General features: G+C 41.2%; 1 protein-coding gene across 1 annotated transcript; it reads left to right on the top strand.

Annotated features, from left to right (window-relative positions):
* The first annotated feature begins 15,233 nt into the window (after window positions 1-15,233).
* Window positions 15,234-15,800, top strand: LOC132316604 (uncharacterized). Its single transcript, XM_059815080.1, has one exon. It carries the CDS (start codon window positions 15,234-15,236, stop codon window positions 15,798-15,800), a length of 567 nt encoding a protein of 188 aa, XP_059671063.1.
* Window positions 15,801-18,746: the final 2,946 nt, after the last annotated feature.

Below are 18,746 nucleotides of genomic sequence, written 5' to 3'. Positions count from 1 at the left end.
GTTGCTAAGGTTAAGGAAATCATGGCGACATGAACTCCAAAGCCTAGAAGGAAAGTCTCAAGATGGAAGTTACTAAAATCCAAGGGAATGTGGTTGGCAGAAGATCGTGGGCAATGATGTATATTCCTGGATATAGATATATATATATATCTTGCCTATGAAGAGAAATATCGCTAAAGTTTTGGGGCCACGACATCATGATACAAAGACCAGAACGGAAAGCTCAACTAGAAGGAAGTTACCCAAAGCTAGGAGAACGTGGTCTACAAAAAACTTCCTTATATGTGCATGATATATATTCGTAAGGAGGGTTCTAACAGAAGTGAAAGACTACTAGAAGTCATGGGACACTTGGCTAAACAGGAATATATCGGTTGAAAGTGGTGGAAATCTATAAGGAAACTACCACTAACCAAGGGAAGTTATCAAGAATCATGAATAATATGGCAACAGTTGGTGAAATTATGTCTTAAATTAAGGAAAAGAGTTGACGACATAGGGAAGAAGGACAAAGACATGGGACACTTGTTGAATGACAAAGAGAACACGTGGGAATTCATTCTGAAACTACCTATGACGTAAATTCGTTGAAGACTAGAGAGGACGTGGTTGAAGTCTACAACAGAAGATGGATAAGATAGAAGAAGTTACAATCGCTGAGGAATCATGGGACATGTGGCAGTTTGGAACCATTTCACGTGGAAGCTGCTGAAGTTGCCACACCTAGTTAATGCATGCATGGAGCTCTATAAATAGAACACTTAGAGCTAGTTTGCAAACCCTATTCAAATCACACAGCAAAACAACACTTTAATATCTTTACATTCATGTATCTTTACATTCATGTAATGCACCTTCAATATGTTTAATTCAAGTCCTGCACTTATTATTCCTACTTTCCAGCACTTTACTTTGAAGTCCTGCACTTTCAATACCGCTTTCCTTTCCACTAACCATAGTTCAGTCCAAAAGTCCTTTTTCAAGGCAAAAAGAACCCTTGAAGGTGGTAATTCCAGTCCTTCATTCAATCGCCTGATCCCTTCAATTTCCTACTGGATAGTTCTTTGGATATCCACTTTGGAACGACAGCAGTTCTTGGCACGCCTGACATCCACTCCTACTTTCCACTCACCTGGAAAGTGGAACTAGCGCTTTTTTGCGAGCCGAACATTCTTGGTATGGTCAGCGGGACATCTAGACAGACTGTTCAATGGCCGGTGGAAGAAGGCAAGGCAAGTCCGTCCAAGACCCTGCCGAACTAGAAGAGATGCAAGCCAGTGAACTTCCAGTGGAAAGTTCACGATTTGCACTTGATGAAAATAATATGGTGGAAAATTTTGTTCAAAAAATGGCAAATGGACCCATCATGGACAACATCCGCATGATGGCAATGCAACAAGATAGGTTTGCGCAAGACCAAGCTAGAGTCGCCCAAGACTTAGCCAGAGTTGCGCAAGATCAATCTAAGGCTAGTCAAGACCATGCAAAAGACGCTCTTGCTAATGAGTGGAAATTAGAAGAGATGGTGGACCGAATCTCTAAAAGGTTCGAGTCTATGTTGGAAAGGTCCTTTGGAGGTCTGTCTCAAATTTTGGCCCCTTGACCAAGCAACTCTGAAGGATCTCAGCAGTCGGCCTTCCAAGCTAGTAGGCCGGCCACGTTTGTTGAAGGAAGTTCCTCTCAGCAACACGCAGGGCCATTCCCTCCAACTCAGCAGCAGGTGCAGTCCCTTCAAATGGCACAAAATCACATTCCAACTGCACCTGTGACTGCTCCTATGGCACAGATGACTGTTCCACAAGCTACGCTAATGCCAACCATCTAGCAAGTTCAGAATCCTCCACCTGTGGCATTTCCACAGTAGACTTGGCATGATCAGCCTGGCCAACCGTGGCTATACCACAACCCTCAAGCACAACAGAATGTTCCACCTATGAACATTCAGCCAGCAGCACCTATTTCAGCAAGGCCACCACCTATGGTCATTCCAATAGCGGTTGGGGGGTAACCTTTTCCAAGGGAGCTACTTCTTGACCAACGAGGAAAGAACCATGGTAGGAACAACTATGCAGATGCCAACCCCTTGTTTATGGCGGGTGGGGGGCATCAGGTGGCTAATTAACCTCAAGGTTGGCCAGACAACAACCCTCCACAACCTATGGCACTTGACAGAGGCCAATTTGTAGAATTCCTTCAGCAAGAATTTGGCCTAACTTGAAGGGGTGGAAGGCTAACTTACAGAAAGCCTTATCCAGAGTTCATTGATGAAGTTGAATTTCTAAGGAATTTCAGAATTCTAGAGTTTGCAACATTCAATGGAGAGGGCGAACAGTCTACCTTGGAACATATCAGTCGGTTCACTGTCCAATGTGGAGAAGCAACAGCCAATTCATGGCTGAAAGCACGCTTGTTTCCAAACACACTGACGGGATATGCTTTCAGGTGGTATTCCAACTTGCCAGCCAACTCTATTCAAAGTTGGCAGCAATTTGAGGATATATTCCATACTCAGTTCTATAGAGTTGAGCTTGAAGTGTCCATGGCAGACCTTTCCAGACTTCATCAATTACCTGGAGAGTCTGTGATGAGCTTCCTTTCCAGATTCAGGCAGGCCAAGTTCAAATGTAATTTGTCTTTGCTGCCGAAAGAATATGTGAAGATGGCTGTGAACGGCCTAGAATTTGAACTTCGCAAGAAGTTTGAAGGTGTACAGTTCCATGACTTATTCGATTTAGCTGGCAGAGTGGCTAAGTATGAAGAGCTCCTTCGTGAGAAGCAAGATAGGAAGAACTCTTCCAAGGGCACCTACTATCGTGATCCTAACTATGAGGTGTATACCACTGAAACTGAAGGGGAGTTTGAAGTAAATGTAGCTGAGCTCAACATAAAGAAGGCATATACTTGTGAGGCCTTGACAAAACCAAAATCAACCACGGCCAATTTGTAGCCCGCCTCTGGTTCCAAGTGGAAGGGGGCAGACTTTTCCAGAAGTTACTCTTTCGACATTTCTAAAGCCGAGCAAATCTTTGATTTGCTCATGGCTTATAAACAATTGATTTTCATAGCGGGCCATAAGATGTCATCGGCTTCAGAAATGGCCAAGAAGGAGTATTACAAGTTCCACAATTCGTGGAAGCATTCCACTAATAATTGTGTTATCTTCCGAAATATTGTGTAAAAGGCAATCGAATATGGCCGTTTGAAGTTTCCAGAAAAATCAGAAGTTATGGGTGTTGATGGAAATCCTTTCCCCAAGGTTGTTGCAACAAACATTGCTTCCATGGTTCTGGAGCATTCTAAAAAGGAGGTGGATTTGGTAAATCCAGCGACGAGTGGAAGGTTGGAAATTCCAAAGGCGGCAACATCTATGGAGAAGACAGTAGCTGAGTTGGAGAGGCAACTCCGAGAGGCCCAGATTGCTTTAATCCAACAAGGTTGTTGCCCCAAGTGTAAATTTCAGAATGAAGGTTTCCGTAAAGACTTTCCAAAAGAGAAGGAAAATGAAAAGCCCTCCAATAGTGACCGGGGTCAGAAAAGGAAAGTCCATGACCGACTAACTTTCCAAAAAGTGGAAAACATAGTTACTGTAACCATTCCAGAGAAGGAAAGCTGGGTTCATCCAGAAAGAAAGGCAGCAGAGAGGAAATCTGAAATCCTTCCAAAGAATTTGGAAAGGAATAAAATTTCTTATCAACTAGGTTATCATCCTCCTAGTAGAAAGTTTGAAAGGAGTAGATGGCAAGACAGAGGTTCTGAAGGTGATAGGCCTTCCAGGCCAAAAATGGCCTCAGAGGTATGGGTTAGAAAGGGGAGTGAGCATCTACGACTAAGAATGGTCAAGCCTCCCATCTTGAAAAGTAATAGGTGGGAGAAGCTTGATCATCCCAAGTTCCCTATCCAAGATGATTCCTATATAACCCGCAAATAAAAGCGAAGGCAGCAAAGGAAGAGGGCTGATAGAAGAAGTTTATAGAAGAAAGACCATGGTTGGTCTAGCTGGCCAAAGAAGACTACTAAACCGTCAGACTTATCAGAACTTCCAGCTAGAGGAAAGGAGAGAGATCCAGATGATTTGCTAGATCTTGATTCAGAGGTTGGAAATTCCTTGACTGCAGACAATCCTCCTACGAAAGATAAAACAGGTTTGGAAATTCCCAGCAGTTCCAGTAGCAGCAAGAAAATTTGTTTTGGGAGCCTTCCAGGTGAATTTTCTTGTAATATGGTAGTGGTTCTTCCTTTGTTTTTTGAGCCTTAGCCAAATCAGCCCAATTCAATGGAAGGAGATGTAGTAGATACAAGTCCTCCCATGGAAAGTCTTGGACAGTCTAGTTCTGGGCCAACCATTATAGAACCTAATAATGGTATTCATATAGAGGAGGTCTTTGAAGATGAAGCTGAGCATCTCCAGAAATTAAAGGGAGTTGTGATTGAAGAGAACAGCCCCACGAGGCCAAAGAAAATTATGTTGGAAAAGCCACCATATGGCATGACTCATTAGTTCAACCTTTTGTACATCAAGGTGCTAGTGGAAGGAAGGCCCTTGGCAAGAGTTCTGGTGGACAATGGTTCGGTGTTGAATGTTGTTCCAGTCAATGTTATGCGCATGCTCAGAAAGTCGCCTGAAGATATCATTCCAACTGATGTGTCCATTAGTGGATTCACGGGAGGAATAGTGAAGACGCAAGGAATCCTACCGTTGGAGTTAACGGTGGGAGATAGAACTTCCATCACAGCCTTCTTTGTTATTGAGTCTACAGCGGCTTATAATTTGCTCTTAGCCTGCGAATGGATTCACCCAAATTTTTGCATTCCATCTTCGCTCCATCGAATGCTAATATTTTGGGATGGAGATGAGGTAAAAGTGGTGGAAGTTGATAGCCGGCCATTTGTGGCAAGGGTTTATCATGCAGATACTGAGTTGTATAGTGAAGAATTCGTTCTAATCAGATTTATTGGAAAGGATAGCAACGACCGTCCAAGGAAGGCCACCATGAGAAGGACTCTTACGGAAGAAGATGTAAGGAAGCTTTTCCAAGAAACACCAAGGCCAACAATTTTACCCAAGGCCAGTGTTCAACAATACATTTCAAACAAAAGTTTTAATGGAAGAGAAACCTAAAGAAAATAGAATACTTGGCGAGGCAGTTAACTGCTGCCTTGCCAGGTTGAAAGCATATCTAGCCGAACTACGGTTGGAAAGGGCTGCTGTTGCTGGTACTTCATTTTCAACCAATGTTTTGGAGATTATAGAAGATACTGAAGACAAGTTGGATACTATTGACAAACTTAAAGGTGCCACCAACGAAGTTAGACGATCTCAAGGCTGAAGTACAAGTACCACTTTTGGAAGTTAATCTTGGAACAGAACAGGACCCTCGGCCTACCTACATCAGTAAGCTTTTGGAACCAACCTTTAGAGAAGAATTGATTTCCTTACTTGAATAATACAAAAATTACTTTTGATCGGTTGGTCAATTAACATCAACCTTCGCAATAGCACGAATCATTGTAAAATAGGACTATTGGTCGGGTAAGTCAAATCACTAGGACTGCGCTAGTCTAAGGCAACCTAAGTGTCTAGAGTCATTCTTAGGATGATGAAGGCGTGTTCATAGAGGTTTTGTTTGTTGTCACTTAAATTAGGAATTCAAAGTGCATAAAACACTAATTTGCAAGGAATTTAGGATGAAAAGATTAAGAAGAGGAGACTAGGGAAGTGAATCCGCCTCCATCCCAATACATATGCTAGATTAGACCTAAATTGGGGAAAAAACAACATATGACGGTCAAGAATTACATAGCAACACATGGTTGCCATATAAGTAATCAAGAGGTACATTAGGTCTCAAACAAGTATAATCCATCAAAAGAAAAACATGCTTAGACTACCTAACTAAGGTGTAGCTTATACACTTAAATGAGAGACTATCAAGTTCTTGACAAAATGATAAAGCACATGGAGTTAGAGATTAAGCATACACCATCAAAGGATTTCCTAAGCAATGGTCTATCAAAGTCACCTATCAACATGCCATGAAACCATTTCATAACCTTGCTTCCACTCTCACCATGAAAAACTCAAGCAATATGATTAGTCTAAGACATCATCTAAGACAAGATAATCAACTTAAAGAAATCATCCATACATGTATCAACATTCATTACAACAAATGAGGTGCTCTTGGTTATGAAAAGACCATAAAATATACATGGCAAATCCCCAAAATAGACTATCCTAGGACATGTTTACAAGGGAGGGACTTCATCACCTCCCTAGAGAAAGAGTTAGTTACCCATTGCTAAGCTAGAAGAAGAAAGAAGCTCCATCTTCATGGCCATTTTCGTGCAACCTTCTTGGAGCTTGAAGAACACACCTCCTTTGCTCCCTTCTCTCTCCTCTAATCTTGTAGAAAATGTAGGATAGGATCCATGTGGCCCTTAGTTGCCTTATATCTATCAACTAAGCTCTCTCTCTCCTCCAAAGACATTCCCAACCACTCCATAAAGAAGGAGGGTGGAAATGTGGAAACCAATGCACAAGTGGGCTGAAGAGGGGTGCATTTCCGAGCTTCAATCTGGCTGATTTTCAAGCACTCGAAGAGTGGTCTCGAGCACTCTAAATTAGTGTAATGTGCAACATGCTTTTCTTGCTCAGCACTGACCTACTTTGGTAAAACTGCTATAACTTTGTGCCCCGAACTCTGGATAATGATCTGTTTGAAGATTTGGAGATATGATTCAGTGCTTCAAAAACTTCATGTTTTGATGAAGATCCAATTCTCAAGTCTGGTTGGTCGAAAATGGGGAGAAAGGCAGTACTTCAGTGCTGCCAGGCAGTTCTGCGCACCTCTGTTAAGAAGATCATAACTCTCTGTTCCGAACTCCGAATGATGAACCGCTTGAAGATTTGAAAAGCTAATTCAGAGCTCTAAATCTGTCATGTTATGATGGAAGTCCAGTTCTTGAGTTTTCTAGGTTGAAAATGGCGACAAAAGTCAGGTTCTACCGCTGCCAGAAATTCAGAATTGGCACCCTTTTTGTTCATAATTCCACAAGGCATCATTTTTGCTTCCTTTTTGCACTTTAACCTGAAAATGCACAAAAACATGCAAATGGAGTTAATCTACATAAAATAATCAATTAATGGACTTTGTTAATGTAATATAGGGCGCCTGAATATACAGTATTCAGCGCTTATCACACCCCCAAACTTACATTTTGCTAGTCCCTTAGCAAAACCAAAATGCAAAGCTCAATGGAATGAAAACACGGGAATGCTATTACAAAAATATTCACCATGGCAAAAATAAACATAAACATAGCTCAAATACAACTTGAAACAGATAAAGAGCTGGAGACGGGATCATTGGGAAGACTACCTTGCATATATGAAGTATTGATACAAAAATTGGGAAAAACCATTTCAACATGCATGCATCAACATCATAGTCCATATAAATAATTCAATTGTCATCTCTTAAATGGAAATAACTCAAACTCCAGTGAAAGTGAATTGGATTCTCAACATGCGGCTTTTACTTTCTTTTCCAATTCCAAAGCACAAGTTTTCAAATCATTGAATTCCCCTTTAAATGAGGTCCCTAAGGCATGATTTTATTTACAAGACAACTTTTGTTGCTTGTTGACAATTTATTGCAAGTCATAAGCGAAACATAGAATGGTTGTGCAATGCTGAAGTCCCTTAAGCTTTCTAACCAACCTATGTAGCAAGCGTTAGGCCAACAGCTCCCAAACCAGATGGCTATAGGGTGTTAAGTGTAGAGACACTCCTAGGGCTTAATAGCTCAAGTTGGAAAGGCTACGAACTCCAACGAACCATGTTTATTACAATTTTTTTGAATGACCGTGCAATGTTTAAGTCCTTTAAGCTTTCTAACCAACCCTTGTAGCAAGCGTTAGGCCAACAACTCCCAAACCAGACGGCTTTAGGGTGCTAACTGTAGAGACACTCCTAGGGCTTAATAGCTTGAGTTGGAAAGGCTACGAACGTCAACTGGTCATTATTTCAATTTAATTTTTTTTTTTATTATTATTATTATTATTATTATTATTATTATTTAATAACCTTGCCAAAGGTATCCATCTATCAGGTTCATCAAATCAGATTAACTAGGCCAAGGTCAAGGTCAATCAAGTTGCATGCCTCACAGTTAAGTTTCCAATGTGCATCTGTGCATTGTGAAGCTTATAAGAGTGTAAATTCAGCAAGAATCTAATTGAGGCATTTATACAGACTACATTGTATTTGCATGATCACTTCAAATTCAAATTTCTTTATTTTCAAAAATTTCTCAATTGCTTCTATACACAAGGTATTAAACATATGCTTTGTCTCCGACAAGTTCCAAGTTACACTATCATTGCTTTACAAAAATATGATACCAAAACTATGCCAAGAATGCTTTGATGCACCCCCAAACTTAAACTACACAGTGTCCTCAATGTGGGACATGGATGTAAGTTAGAGACAAAAATGACAAAGAGTATAAAAAGGAACAACAATACCCAGGGGGAGGAAACGGCATGGTGATACAAAAACCCCCAAACTTAAATGGGACTGTGCAACCTGGAGAGCATCATGAAGAACAAAAAGAAACAACCACAAACAAAATTAATAGCACAAGCATAAATACAGAAAAAGAATGTACCGAAAGTTAACAGAACAGAAAGAATTTGCATTGCAAAAAGAGTTTACATGATTACAAAAAGAGCTAGATAGGGATCATGTCTACCAGAGCAAGCTATACATAGCAAATTCTTACTGTTCAAAAGGAAAACAAAAGATACAAGAGAAATAGTTACATATGAAACAAAAAGATAAGGGCCAACACTCGCAACAAGTTACGGTCCAGAGGGTAAACGAGCGAGGATGGAATGGAGGAGAGATTGAGTCTTACGCCGTTCAGCGGAAGCTAAACGACGTTCCTCAGCTGCCACACGACGGTCTTCAGCAGCAAGACGACGATCTTCTTCAGCACGTGAAGAAGTCTCACATAGAGTCCGAGTGTATGCGGACAAAGAATTCTCAAAACGATCCAATCGCTCATGAATACCGGCAGTGCTAGCCCGGATGAAAGCATGGTACTGGTGAGAGTCGACCGGAGGCTCTACCCTTGCAGCGGCTGCTGCGGTGGAAGCATCCTCAGAAGGAGGAGGAGGTGGAGCTTGGATGAACAGGGGGGCAGCAGGCTGAGGGGTACTAGAATGGCTAAGAACATTGATCCACTGGCGCTTGGTAAAAATTTTAATCTTTTCGCCTTTTGGTTCATGGGGAGGAACAACGAAACCCTTGTGCTGAAGGAGCCGAGTGATGAAAAACGGCAAAGGCAATTTCCGATTTTCAACTCGCGGAACTCGTGCATTATGAGCGTCATGCCAAAACTTCATAAATGTGGTCCAAATGAGCTCTGGGATGGAGAACCATTGGCCTTGGTCCATGGCATATAAGGCTTGCAAAAGGAGGCCCCGACACTCGGTGCTATACACCAAAGGGCAGACATTGTGCTTGAAGACAGTGTCAATGAACCAGAGGCATTCCGGAAGATTGGTTTTGCGGATAAAAGACCGGGGTCTAGTAGGATCATCAACAGTGCAAATGACAGCGGCAATCTGCTCCACAGTTAATGTATCCGGCTCCTCATATAAAGGGAGATTCTCACAATTGACAATGTCATCGGGGCACTCAATAGGGCAACTAGAAACCTGAATGATGCCAGTCATAGTGAAAGCATAGGTGGTGCCATCAATGGATGTAGTGAGAGAAATGGGTGGCTCTTCAGGGCATTGGAGATTCTGGTAGAAGAGGTGCACTACACGGGGGTAGGTAACCCTGGCAAGGGGCGTGCAAATGTGCTGCAGACGCCGATTAGTCAATTCGGCGATAGCCCATGAAATAGTGGGTAGAATGTCAAAGGCATCCGTGAGCGGAAATGAGAGTTCGTAGTTGAGTTGTTTGCGATCCCAAGGATCACGTGGTCGCACACGATTGACAGCACGGGCACCCAAAGAGGGTCTAGGAGGGCGAGAAGGACCGGTACGAGACATTTAGAGAGGTGGACTTGGTTGAGGACTTTCAGCGAACACCTGGCGTGCACCACAAAAAGGAGAAGGTGAAAATGAGTGGGGTGGATGATGAAGCCCAAATTTTTTGACAAGCAAACAAGCTCTATCATCAACAAATCAACAACAAAGCATCAACGGAACCAAACTCCAACATTATAAGCCCATCCTCCTTGTAAAACACCATGAATGAACAAAGGAAAAGAAAAACAAATGAAGAGGACACAGACCTAAATTTCAGTGTATTCGAGAGCAAGAAAGAAGGCAGGAAGAGGGAGGTGAGATGATGGGGTGGTGGGGATGAGAGAGAGGAGGGGTGGGTTGGTTTGGGTGTTGATGATGTGGGTTGAGAAAATGGTTGAGGTGGGTGATGTTGAAGAGAGAGAACCGAGAGGGGTGAGTGAGAGTGAGGGGGTTTGGTTTTAAAAGAGAGAGAGAGAGGCTTGGTTCGAGCACTCGAAGGGTGTCTTCGAGTGCTCAAAAATCCAGCAGTGGGCTCAGCTGTTGGGTGTGTTAGAGTTCGAGCATTGGCGAGCACTCGACGCTTGGCTTCGAGTGCTCGAAATTATTACAGAGAGGTGAGGGTTAGTTTGGTTGAAAGGGGGTGATGGTGAGTTGGTGTGGTGGTGCGTCGTTGTAGTATAGTGGTGAGTATATCTGCCTGTCATGCGGATGACCCGGGTTCGATCCCCAGCAACGGCACCAAAAATTGATCGGTTGGTCAATTAACATCAACCTTCGCAATAGCACGAATCATTGTAAAATAGTGCTATTAGTCGGGTAAGTCGAACCACTGGAACTGCGCTAGTCTAAGGCAACCTAAGTGTCTAGAGTCATTCTTAGGATGATGAAGGGGTGTTCATAGAGGTTTTGTTTGTTGTCACTTAAATTAGGAATTCAAAGTAAATAAAACACTAATTTGCAAGGAATTTAGGATGAAAAGATTAAGAAGAGGAGACTAGGGAAGTGAATCCGCCTCCATCCCTATACATATGCTAGATTAGACCTAAATTGGGGGAAAAACAACATATGATGGTCAAGACTTACATAGCAACACATGGTTGCCATATAAGTAATCAAGAGGTACATTAGGTCTCAAACAAGTATAATCCATCAAAAGATAAACATGCTTAGACTACCTAACTAAGGTGTAGCTTATACACATTTACTTAAATGAGAGACTATCAAGTTCTTGACAAAATGATAAAGCATATGGAGTTAGAGATTAAGCATACACCATCGAAGGATTTCCTAAGCAATGGTCTATCAAAGTCACCTATCAACATGCCATGAAACCATTTCATAACCTTGCTTCCACTCTCACCATGAAAAACTCAAGCAATATGATTACTCTAAGACATCATCTAAGACAAGATAATCAACTTAAAGAAATCATCCATACATGTATCAACATTCATTACAACAAATAAGGTGCTCTTGGTTATGAAAAGACCATAAAATATACATGGCAAATCCCCAAAATAGACTATCCTAGGACATGCTTACAAGGGAGGGACTTCATCACCTCCCTAGAGAAAGAGTTAGTTACCCATTGCTAAGCTAGAAGAAGGAAGAAGCTCCATCTTCATGGCCATTTTCGTGCAACCTTCTTGGAGCTTGAAGAACACACCTCCTTTGCTCCCTTCTCTCTCCTCTAATCTTGTAGAAAATGTAGGATAGGATCCATGTGGCCCTTAGTTGCCTTATATCTATCAACTAAGCTCTCTCTCTCCTCCAAAGACATTCCCAACCATTCCATAAAGAAGGAGGGTGGAAATGTGGAAACCAATGCACAAGTGGGCTGAAGAGGGGTGCATTTCCGAGCTGCAATTTGGCTGATTTTTGAGCACTCGAAGAGTGGTCTCGAGCACTCTAAATTAGTGTAATGTGCAACATGCTTTTCTTGCTCAGCACTGACCTACTTTGTTAAAACTACTATAACTTTGTTGCCCGAACTCCGAATGATGATCTGTTTGAAGATTTGGAGAGCTGACTCAGTGCTTCAAAAACTTCATGTTTTGATGAAGACCCAATTCGCAAGTCTTGTTGGTCGAAAATGGGGAGAAAGGCAGTACTTCAGTGCTGCCAGGCAGTTCTGCGCACCTCTGTTAAGAAGATCATAACTCTCTGTTCCGAACTCCGAATGACAAACCGCTTGAAGATTTGGAAAGCTGATTCAGAGATCTAAATCTTTTATGTTATGATGGAAGTCCAGTTCTTGATTTTTCTAGGTCGAAAATGGCGACAAAAGTCAGATTCTACCGCTGCCAGAAATTCAGAATTGGCACCCTTTTTGTTCATAATTCCACAAGGCATCATTTTTGCTTCCTTTTTGCACTTTAACCTGAAAATGCACAAAAACATGCAAATGGAGTTAATCTACATAAAATAATCAATTAATGGACTTTGTTAATGTAATTTAGGGCGCCTGAATATACAGTATTCAGCGCTTATCAGCTTTGCATGAACCTATGAGGAAATGCTAGGTCTTTCCAAAGAGCTGGTAGAGCATAAGTTTCCAATTAAGGAAGGTTTCAAGCCTTTCAAGTAGCCTCCAAGAAGGATGTCCCAAGAAGTTGTTCTAAAGGTCAAAGAAGAGATAGAAAGGCTACACAAGGCTGGTTTTATAAGAACAGCCAGGTATGTTGACTGGATTTCCAATATAGCTCCAGTTTTTAAGAAAAGTGGCAAGCTAAGGGTATGTGTGGATTTCCGGAATATTAATCTTGCAACTCCAAAAGATGAGTATCCCATGCTTGTTGTTGACTAGTTAGTAGATTCTGCTGCCAAGAATGAATTCTTTCATTCATGGATGGACATTTTGGGTACAACCAGATTTACATTGCAGAGGAAGATATTGCCAAGACAGCCTTCAGATGTCCAGGTTCCATTGGAACCTTTAAGGGTTGTCATGCCATTTGGGTTGAAGAATGCCGGAGTAACATATCAAAGAGCCATGAATGCCATATTCCATGACATGATTGGCCATTTCTTGGAAGTCTACATTGATGATGTGGTCATCAAGTCCTCGGTTAAAGATCAACATCTCTACAATTTGAAGATGGCTTTTGAAAGGATGAGGCAGGACAAGTTGAAGATAAATCCTTTGAAGTGTGCTTTTGGGGTTTTAGCTGGAAATTTCCTAGGTTTCTTGGTCCACCAAAGGGGTATTGAGATAGATCAAAATAAAGCAAAGGCAATTGTTGAAGCAAAGCCACCGTCCACCAAGAAAGAATTGTAGCGATTCCTCAGCCAGGTTGGATATTTAAGGAGGTTTATTGCCAACCATGCTGGAAAAACTCATGCTTTCTCCCCTTTGCTGAAATTGAATGATGATGAGGAATTCAGGTGGACAGAACAGCACTAGCAAGCCTTTAAAGGTTTGAAAAGCTACCTGGCCAACCCTCTAGTGCTGATGCCTCCAATCAAGAAGTGGCCTTTAAGATTATACTTATCAGCCGCCAATGAGTCCATTGGAACTCTATTAGCTCAGAATAATAAATGGAGGAAAGAGCAAGCCATCTATTATCTAAGTAGGGTGCTCACACTAGTGGAATGTAGGTACACTTCCATTAAAAAGTTGTGCCTTTCCTTATACTATGCGGCTATGCAGTTAAGAACCTATATGTTGCCAGTGGCCGTACATATCATTTCTTAAACAGATTTGATTAAGTATATGCTTTCAAGGCCTTTGATCACTGGACATATTGGAAAGTGGTCATTGGCCTTAATGGAGTTTTCCTTCAAGTATATTCCACAAAAGGCAGTTAAAGGAAGGGCGGTAGCAGAATTTCTAGCAGATCATCCATCCACTAAGATAGATTCAGAAATATGTGATGAGGTGGATAATTTCTACCTTGACTACACACCTTGGACTCTCATGTTTGATGGATCAAGCACTCATGATGGAGGTGGAGCTGGAATAGTCATCATTTCTCCGAAAGCAAGGAAAACCAATTTTTTTTTTTTCCTTGTATTTTAAGTATACAAATAACCAAGCTGAGTATGAGGCACTAATTATTGGGCTGGAGATTCTGCTAGAGCTAAAGGTGGAGAAGGTCCAGATTATTGGAGATTCCAACTTGATATTTAGCCAACCATTTGAAGCATATGGATGTCTTAACTGGCGTCTGAGGCTTTTCCACTCTTTGGCCTTAGAGTTACTTTGCCAGTTTGATGATTTCCAACTCAAATATTGGCCTAGACATTTAAATACAGAGGATGATGATCTAGCATAATTAGCCTCTCGAGTGAAAGTCCCATCGGGTATGGAAGAAGCTCTGATCACAGTTAAAAGAAGGACTCTTCCTCCGGTAGAGTTACAGTATGAGATGGCAAGTCATTTCCAATCTGAAGAGCCAGAAAGAATCAAACTTGCTAATAAGCCATGGGAGGTTTTCAATATTGATATAGATGGATTAGATTTGGATGATTGGAGAACACCAATTATCTAATTCTTGCAGGAGCGTAGCTACAAAATGGACAAGAGAATTCAGCTTTTGGCACCACATTTCATTCTGATTGATGGGGACCTCTACAAGAAGAGTAAAGAAGATGGACTTTTGTTAAGATGCCTCGGAAAGGATGAGTTTATGAGGGTAATGACGGAATCACACCTTGGAATATGCGGAGCACATCAAGCTGGAATCAAGATGAGGTGGCTCCTTAGAAGGTATGGTTATTATTGGAAAGGCATATTGAAAGATTGCATAGAGTTTGCCAAGACTTGTATTGTATGTCAAGAACATGGCCCGATCCAAAGAGTTCCAACTATTAATATGCAGCCGATAGTAAAAATATTGCCATTTAGAGGGTGGGCTTTAGACTTTATTGGAAAGCTAAGGCCTCCATCTTCAGATGGCCATACTCACATAGTGGTGGCAACAGATTATTTCACAAAGTGGGTGGAAGCCATTCCACTAAAGACTTTTGAGCAGTCAACGGTGATTGATTTTATCAAGAAGCACATTATACATAGGTATGGAATTCCAGAGACTATCACCACTGATAGAGGTCTTTCCTTTGTTGGAAGCAAGGTCTTGGATTATTTTACTGAGTGCAGTGTCCAAGTGATCAGTTCTACTCCATAATTTGCCCAATCAAATAGGCAAGCAGAAGCTTCCAACAAAGTAATTCTCAATATCCTTGAAAAGATGATTGAGGATCATCCAAAGGAGTGGCATCATCTACTTTCTGAGGCCCTTTCGGCTTGCAGGAATTCAAAAAGGTCAAGTACAGGCGTCATACCATATATGCTTACATATGGGCATGATGCCGTCCTTCCAATGGAGATGACTATCAGATCTACAAGGGTGGTTTTCCAAAATAGGCTAACTCCAGCAGATTACAACCATGCCATGTTGGCAAAATTAGAAGATCTTGATGAAGTTTGTCTCAATGCCTTAGACCATATTATTGCTCAAAAGAAGAAAGTCATGGGAGCATACAACAAGAAGGTCAAGGCGAAGACAATCGTTAAAGGATACTTGGTATGGCAAGTCAAGTTTCCACTAGGAGTCAGAACATTGGAGTATGGAAAATGGACTCCTAATTGGGAAGGTCCTTACTTGGTGAAACGAGTCCTTGGAAAAGGGGCTTATAGATTGATGGATATAGATGGAGGGTCTCATAGGCATCCTGTGAATGGTGTGTACTTGAAAGACTACCACCCTTCCATCTATGAAGATTGGAAAGCTACATTCATTCAACCAGCCACGTAGTATGGCTGGTCCATTCCTTTCCAAGTAAACCAGAACATTGGAAAGGAGGAATGTTGGCCACACTTTGGTCATTCTGGTAGCTAAGGCAAAATGGAGGGAGAATTCGTTTCAAGAAGGAAAAGCTAAGTATTTGGAAAAGTACATTGGTTAAAGCTATGAGGCAGACTTAGTTGAAATTCTAAGATCAGTTAATTTCTTAAGTATGGAAGTCTTCAGCGAGAAAGTGGCTACATTACATGGTCCAGGTTTTGTTCATACTGGAAATTGTTCATCTTGCTTGTATATACATGCATTTCCATTGTGGTAATTTCTTTTATTTCTTTGAATTTCCTTTGTTATGGAAAGCCAATTATATAGCTATGCCTTATTGTAAATATATGTGAAGAAATTTTCCAGTTTCAGTGACTTAAAAATTTCTTTTTAATATAAATTGTGAAAGAGGCACATGCAAAGGGTTGGGAAATAGAACATTATCTCATTAGATACTGGATTTCATTACAAAACTAAAAAATGGCCTCCTAAACCTAGGATTGGCCATGCAAAAGTACCCATTACTTATTTCCTATCCACAAGTTTTCCAAAAACAACCACACGATAGAACCACAAAGAGAACCATATGAGATCAGATAGAGGCAAGAACACCTCCAAGTTCATTCCAAATTTTCCTTGCTTCTCCAAGAACAGCCACTGCTTTAACCTTTGCATCTCAAATTTAGGAAAGGCTTCAACTCGCTTTTCCCATTCTTTCCTTAAAGGTTCGGATGCATTGACGAGGGTCACGTTCCACTTGTTCCAATTCCCTTTGAACTTTGGCCAATTCTTCATTCAGTTCTTCTTTCTTGATCATAAGCTTTTCAGCCTGATCCTTGATTTCTGGGTAGGATTCTAAGGAGAGTTAGAAATCCTCAAGAGCCTTATCTTTGAGCTTGGCTTCCTTTTCGTACTCAGAAATTGTGAAAGTACTGGAACTTACATGGCTGACAATGAATTGGAGTTGACGTTGCAGCTTAGTCAAAGCAATTTGGATAGATTCTGGAAATGCAGGATGTTTTTTGAGGGTCATGTTAGTGCTGGCCAGACTTTGGTGGAAAGAAACTACATCTTCTACATCATGGGCAAGAAAAGTCAATAATTTCTCTTTAGCTACCATGATAGCATAATCCGAAGGTCTTGGAAGTGTGAGGACACTGGCACTTGAAGTGGAAGTACCAGAAGATTTGGTGGCCTTGATCACTTTGTAAAGATCAGCTAAGGCTGGAAGGGATCTCCCCTGCATCATAAAGGAGGTTGAGGCAGATAAGGAAGGAGTTGCCTGAAATGGAAACAAGTTTCTATTAGATGGAAAGAAAGAAAGGAGGCAAAGTGTAAAGGAATGAAGACTTACGTCTGGGATGGAAGGAGTATGACCGGTAGAAGTTCCACCAGTTCCGGAAGGAATGGATATTCCAATAGTGGAAGTTGGAATGGGTAGACTTTTCTCATTCTTGATGGTTAAACTCTCCATAATTGAAGCTTGAAGAGCTAAATCCTCTCCTTGTGCAACTTGTTAATCTAGGTGGATATTTATGAAATTGTGTCCCACAGTAGAGCCCTATTAGTTAAGTTAAAGTTACAAACATTTTAAAGTGTAAAATAATGAGATGGAGAAGGATAGGGATTGAGACTTACCAAAACAAGCTCTTTGGATAACTTTGGTTTCTTGTGTTTTGGGGAGTCTCTGGTTTGTTTGAACTCTTTTGTTTTTTCTAGTTCAGGCATGATTTTCCTTTTAGCCTTTCCAATAACTTTTCCGGAAGGGCTACGCATTTTTAGGGCTTTGCTGGAATGCTGAGTAGCGGTTTGCCCTTTGGAAATGCCAACTTCACCATCAGAAGAATCTTCATCAGAAGAGGATAGTTGGGGATGAAATTCCTTTTTGACAATGGCCAGTCCCTGCGAGAGGAAATATAAGTAAGGTCTAGAAAATGGAAAGTCAAGTTCAACCAAGTTGAAGTACCTGAGAAGTTTTTCCTTTCCCCTTCGCTTTGTATAAAACATCCTCTTCCTTTTCTGGTATTTTTTTTTTCAACTTCTTCCATTCCCTCATCATCATCACTTGAGGAAAAACTCTCAACACTTACGTCACCACTTTCGGCTACACCCTCAATTTTACTAGCCACTGTGCTGGTTTTCTCTCCACCTTCTTCCTCTTCACTTTCTTCGAGTATTTCCTCTTCTTCATCTGAAATTAACCAAGTTTCAGTCTATGGAAGGTTGATGGATTTCAAAAGGGAATGGAATTTATAGTAAATACATTAATACCTGGAGACAGAGGCTTGAAAGATGCCAGTATGGAATTATAGACAGCCTTATGATTCTTGGTTCGGGTGAAGGAGATATAAGCTGACCACCATACATCAAATTCATTGGTTGATTGAGGCTTGCTAGTATGGCCTTTGAAATTAAAAGCTGCTCTTTCTACTACGTAGGCTTGGTCAATCGCTGCAAATTGTTCAGTATCTATAAGACGAACACATTGGTCAAAGAATCTGTTGTAAGATTTGCTGGGTGGCAAAGGAATCATTTGGGTAAAGCCCATTTGCCTTGCTAGTTGGGTTAGGTTGTAGAACTCAACACCACAGAAACTATTCTTCAAAGTAGGTTGAGCAGTGCCGTAATAGAGGTCACGAGCAATAAGGAAGCTGGCCCAAATATTTTTTCAATCTTCAGAAGTTTCTTGGTAGACACTCCGGGAGATGGAACAAACCATGATGGCATGCAACCAATGGCAGTGAATGGAACAAAGAACTCATTGTTTCCAGTTTCATGTTGATTGTAGAAATATTCAAAGTTTTTAGCAAAGCTGAAAGGAAGGATCTACGGTTGCCAAAGAATGGCACAGAAGGGATTTTCCAATTGGAGTGATTAGGGGTGAAGTTTTATTTTGGAAGTACACTTTAAGCCACA

The sequence above is a fragment of the Cornus florida genome, unplaced genomic scaffold (assembly GCF_030987335.1).
Source record: "Cornus florida cultivar Cherokee Brave unplaced genomic scaffold, ASM3098733v1 CherokeeBrave_3.0.0_Hap2_Chr07, whole genome shotgun sequence".
Classification (NCBI taxonomy): domain Eukaryota; kingdom Viridiplantae; phylum Streptophyta; class Magnoliopsida; order Cornales; family Cornaceae; genus Cornus; species Cornus florida.
Note: the sequence above shows the minus strand (reverse complement) of the source record. Positions and strands in the feature narration are given on the sequence as shown.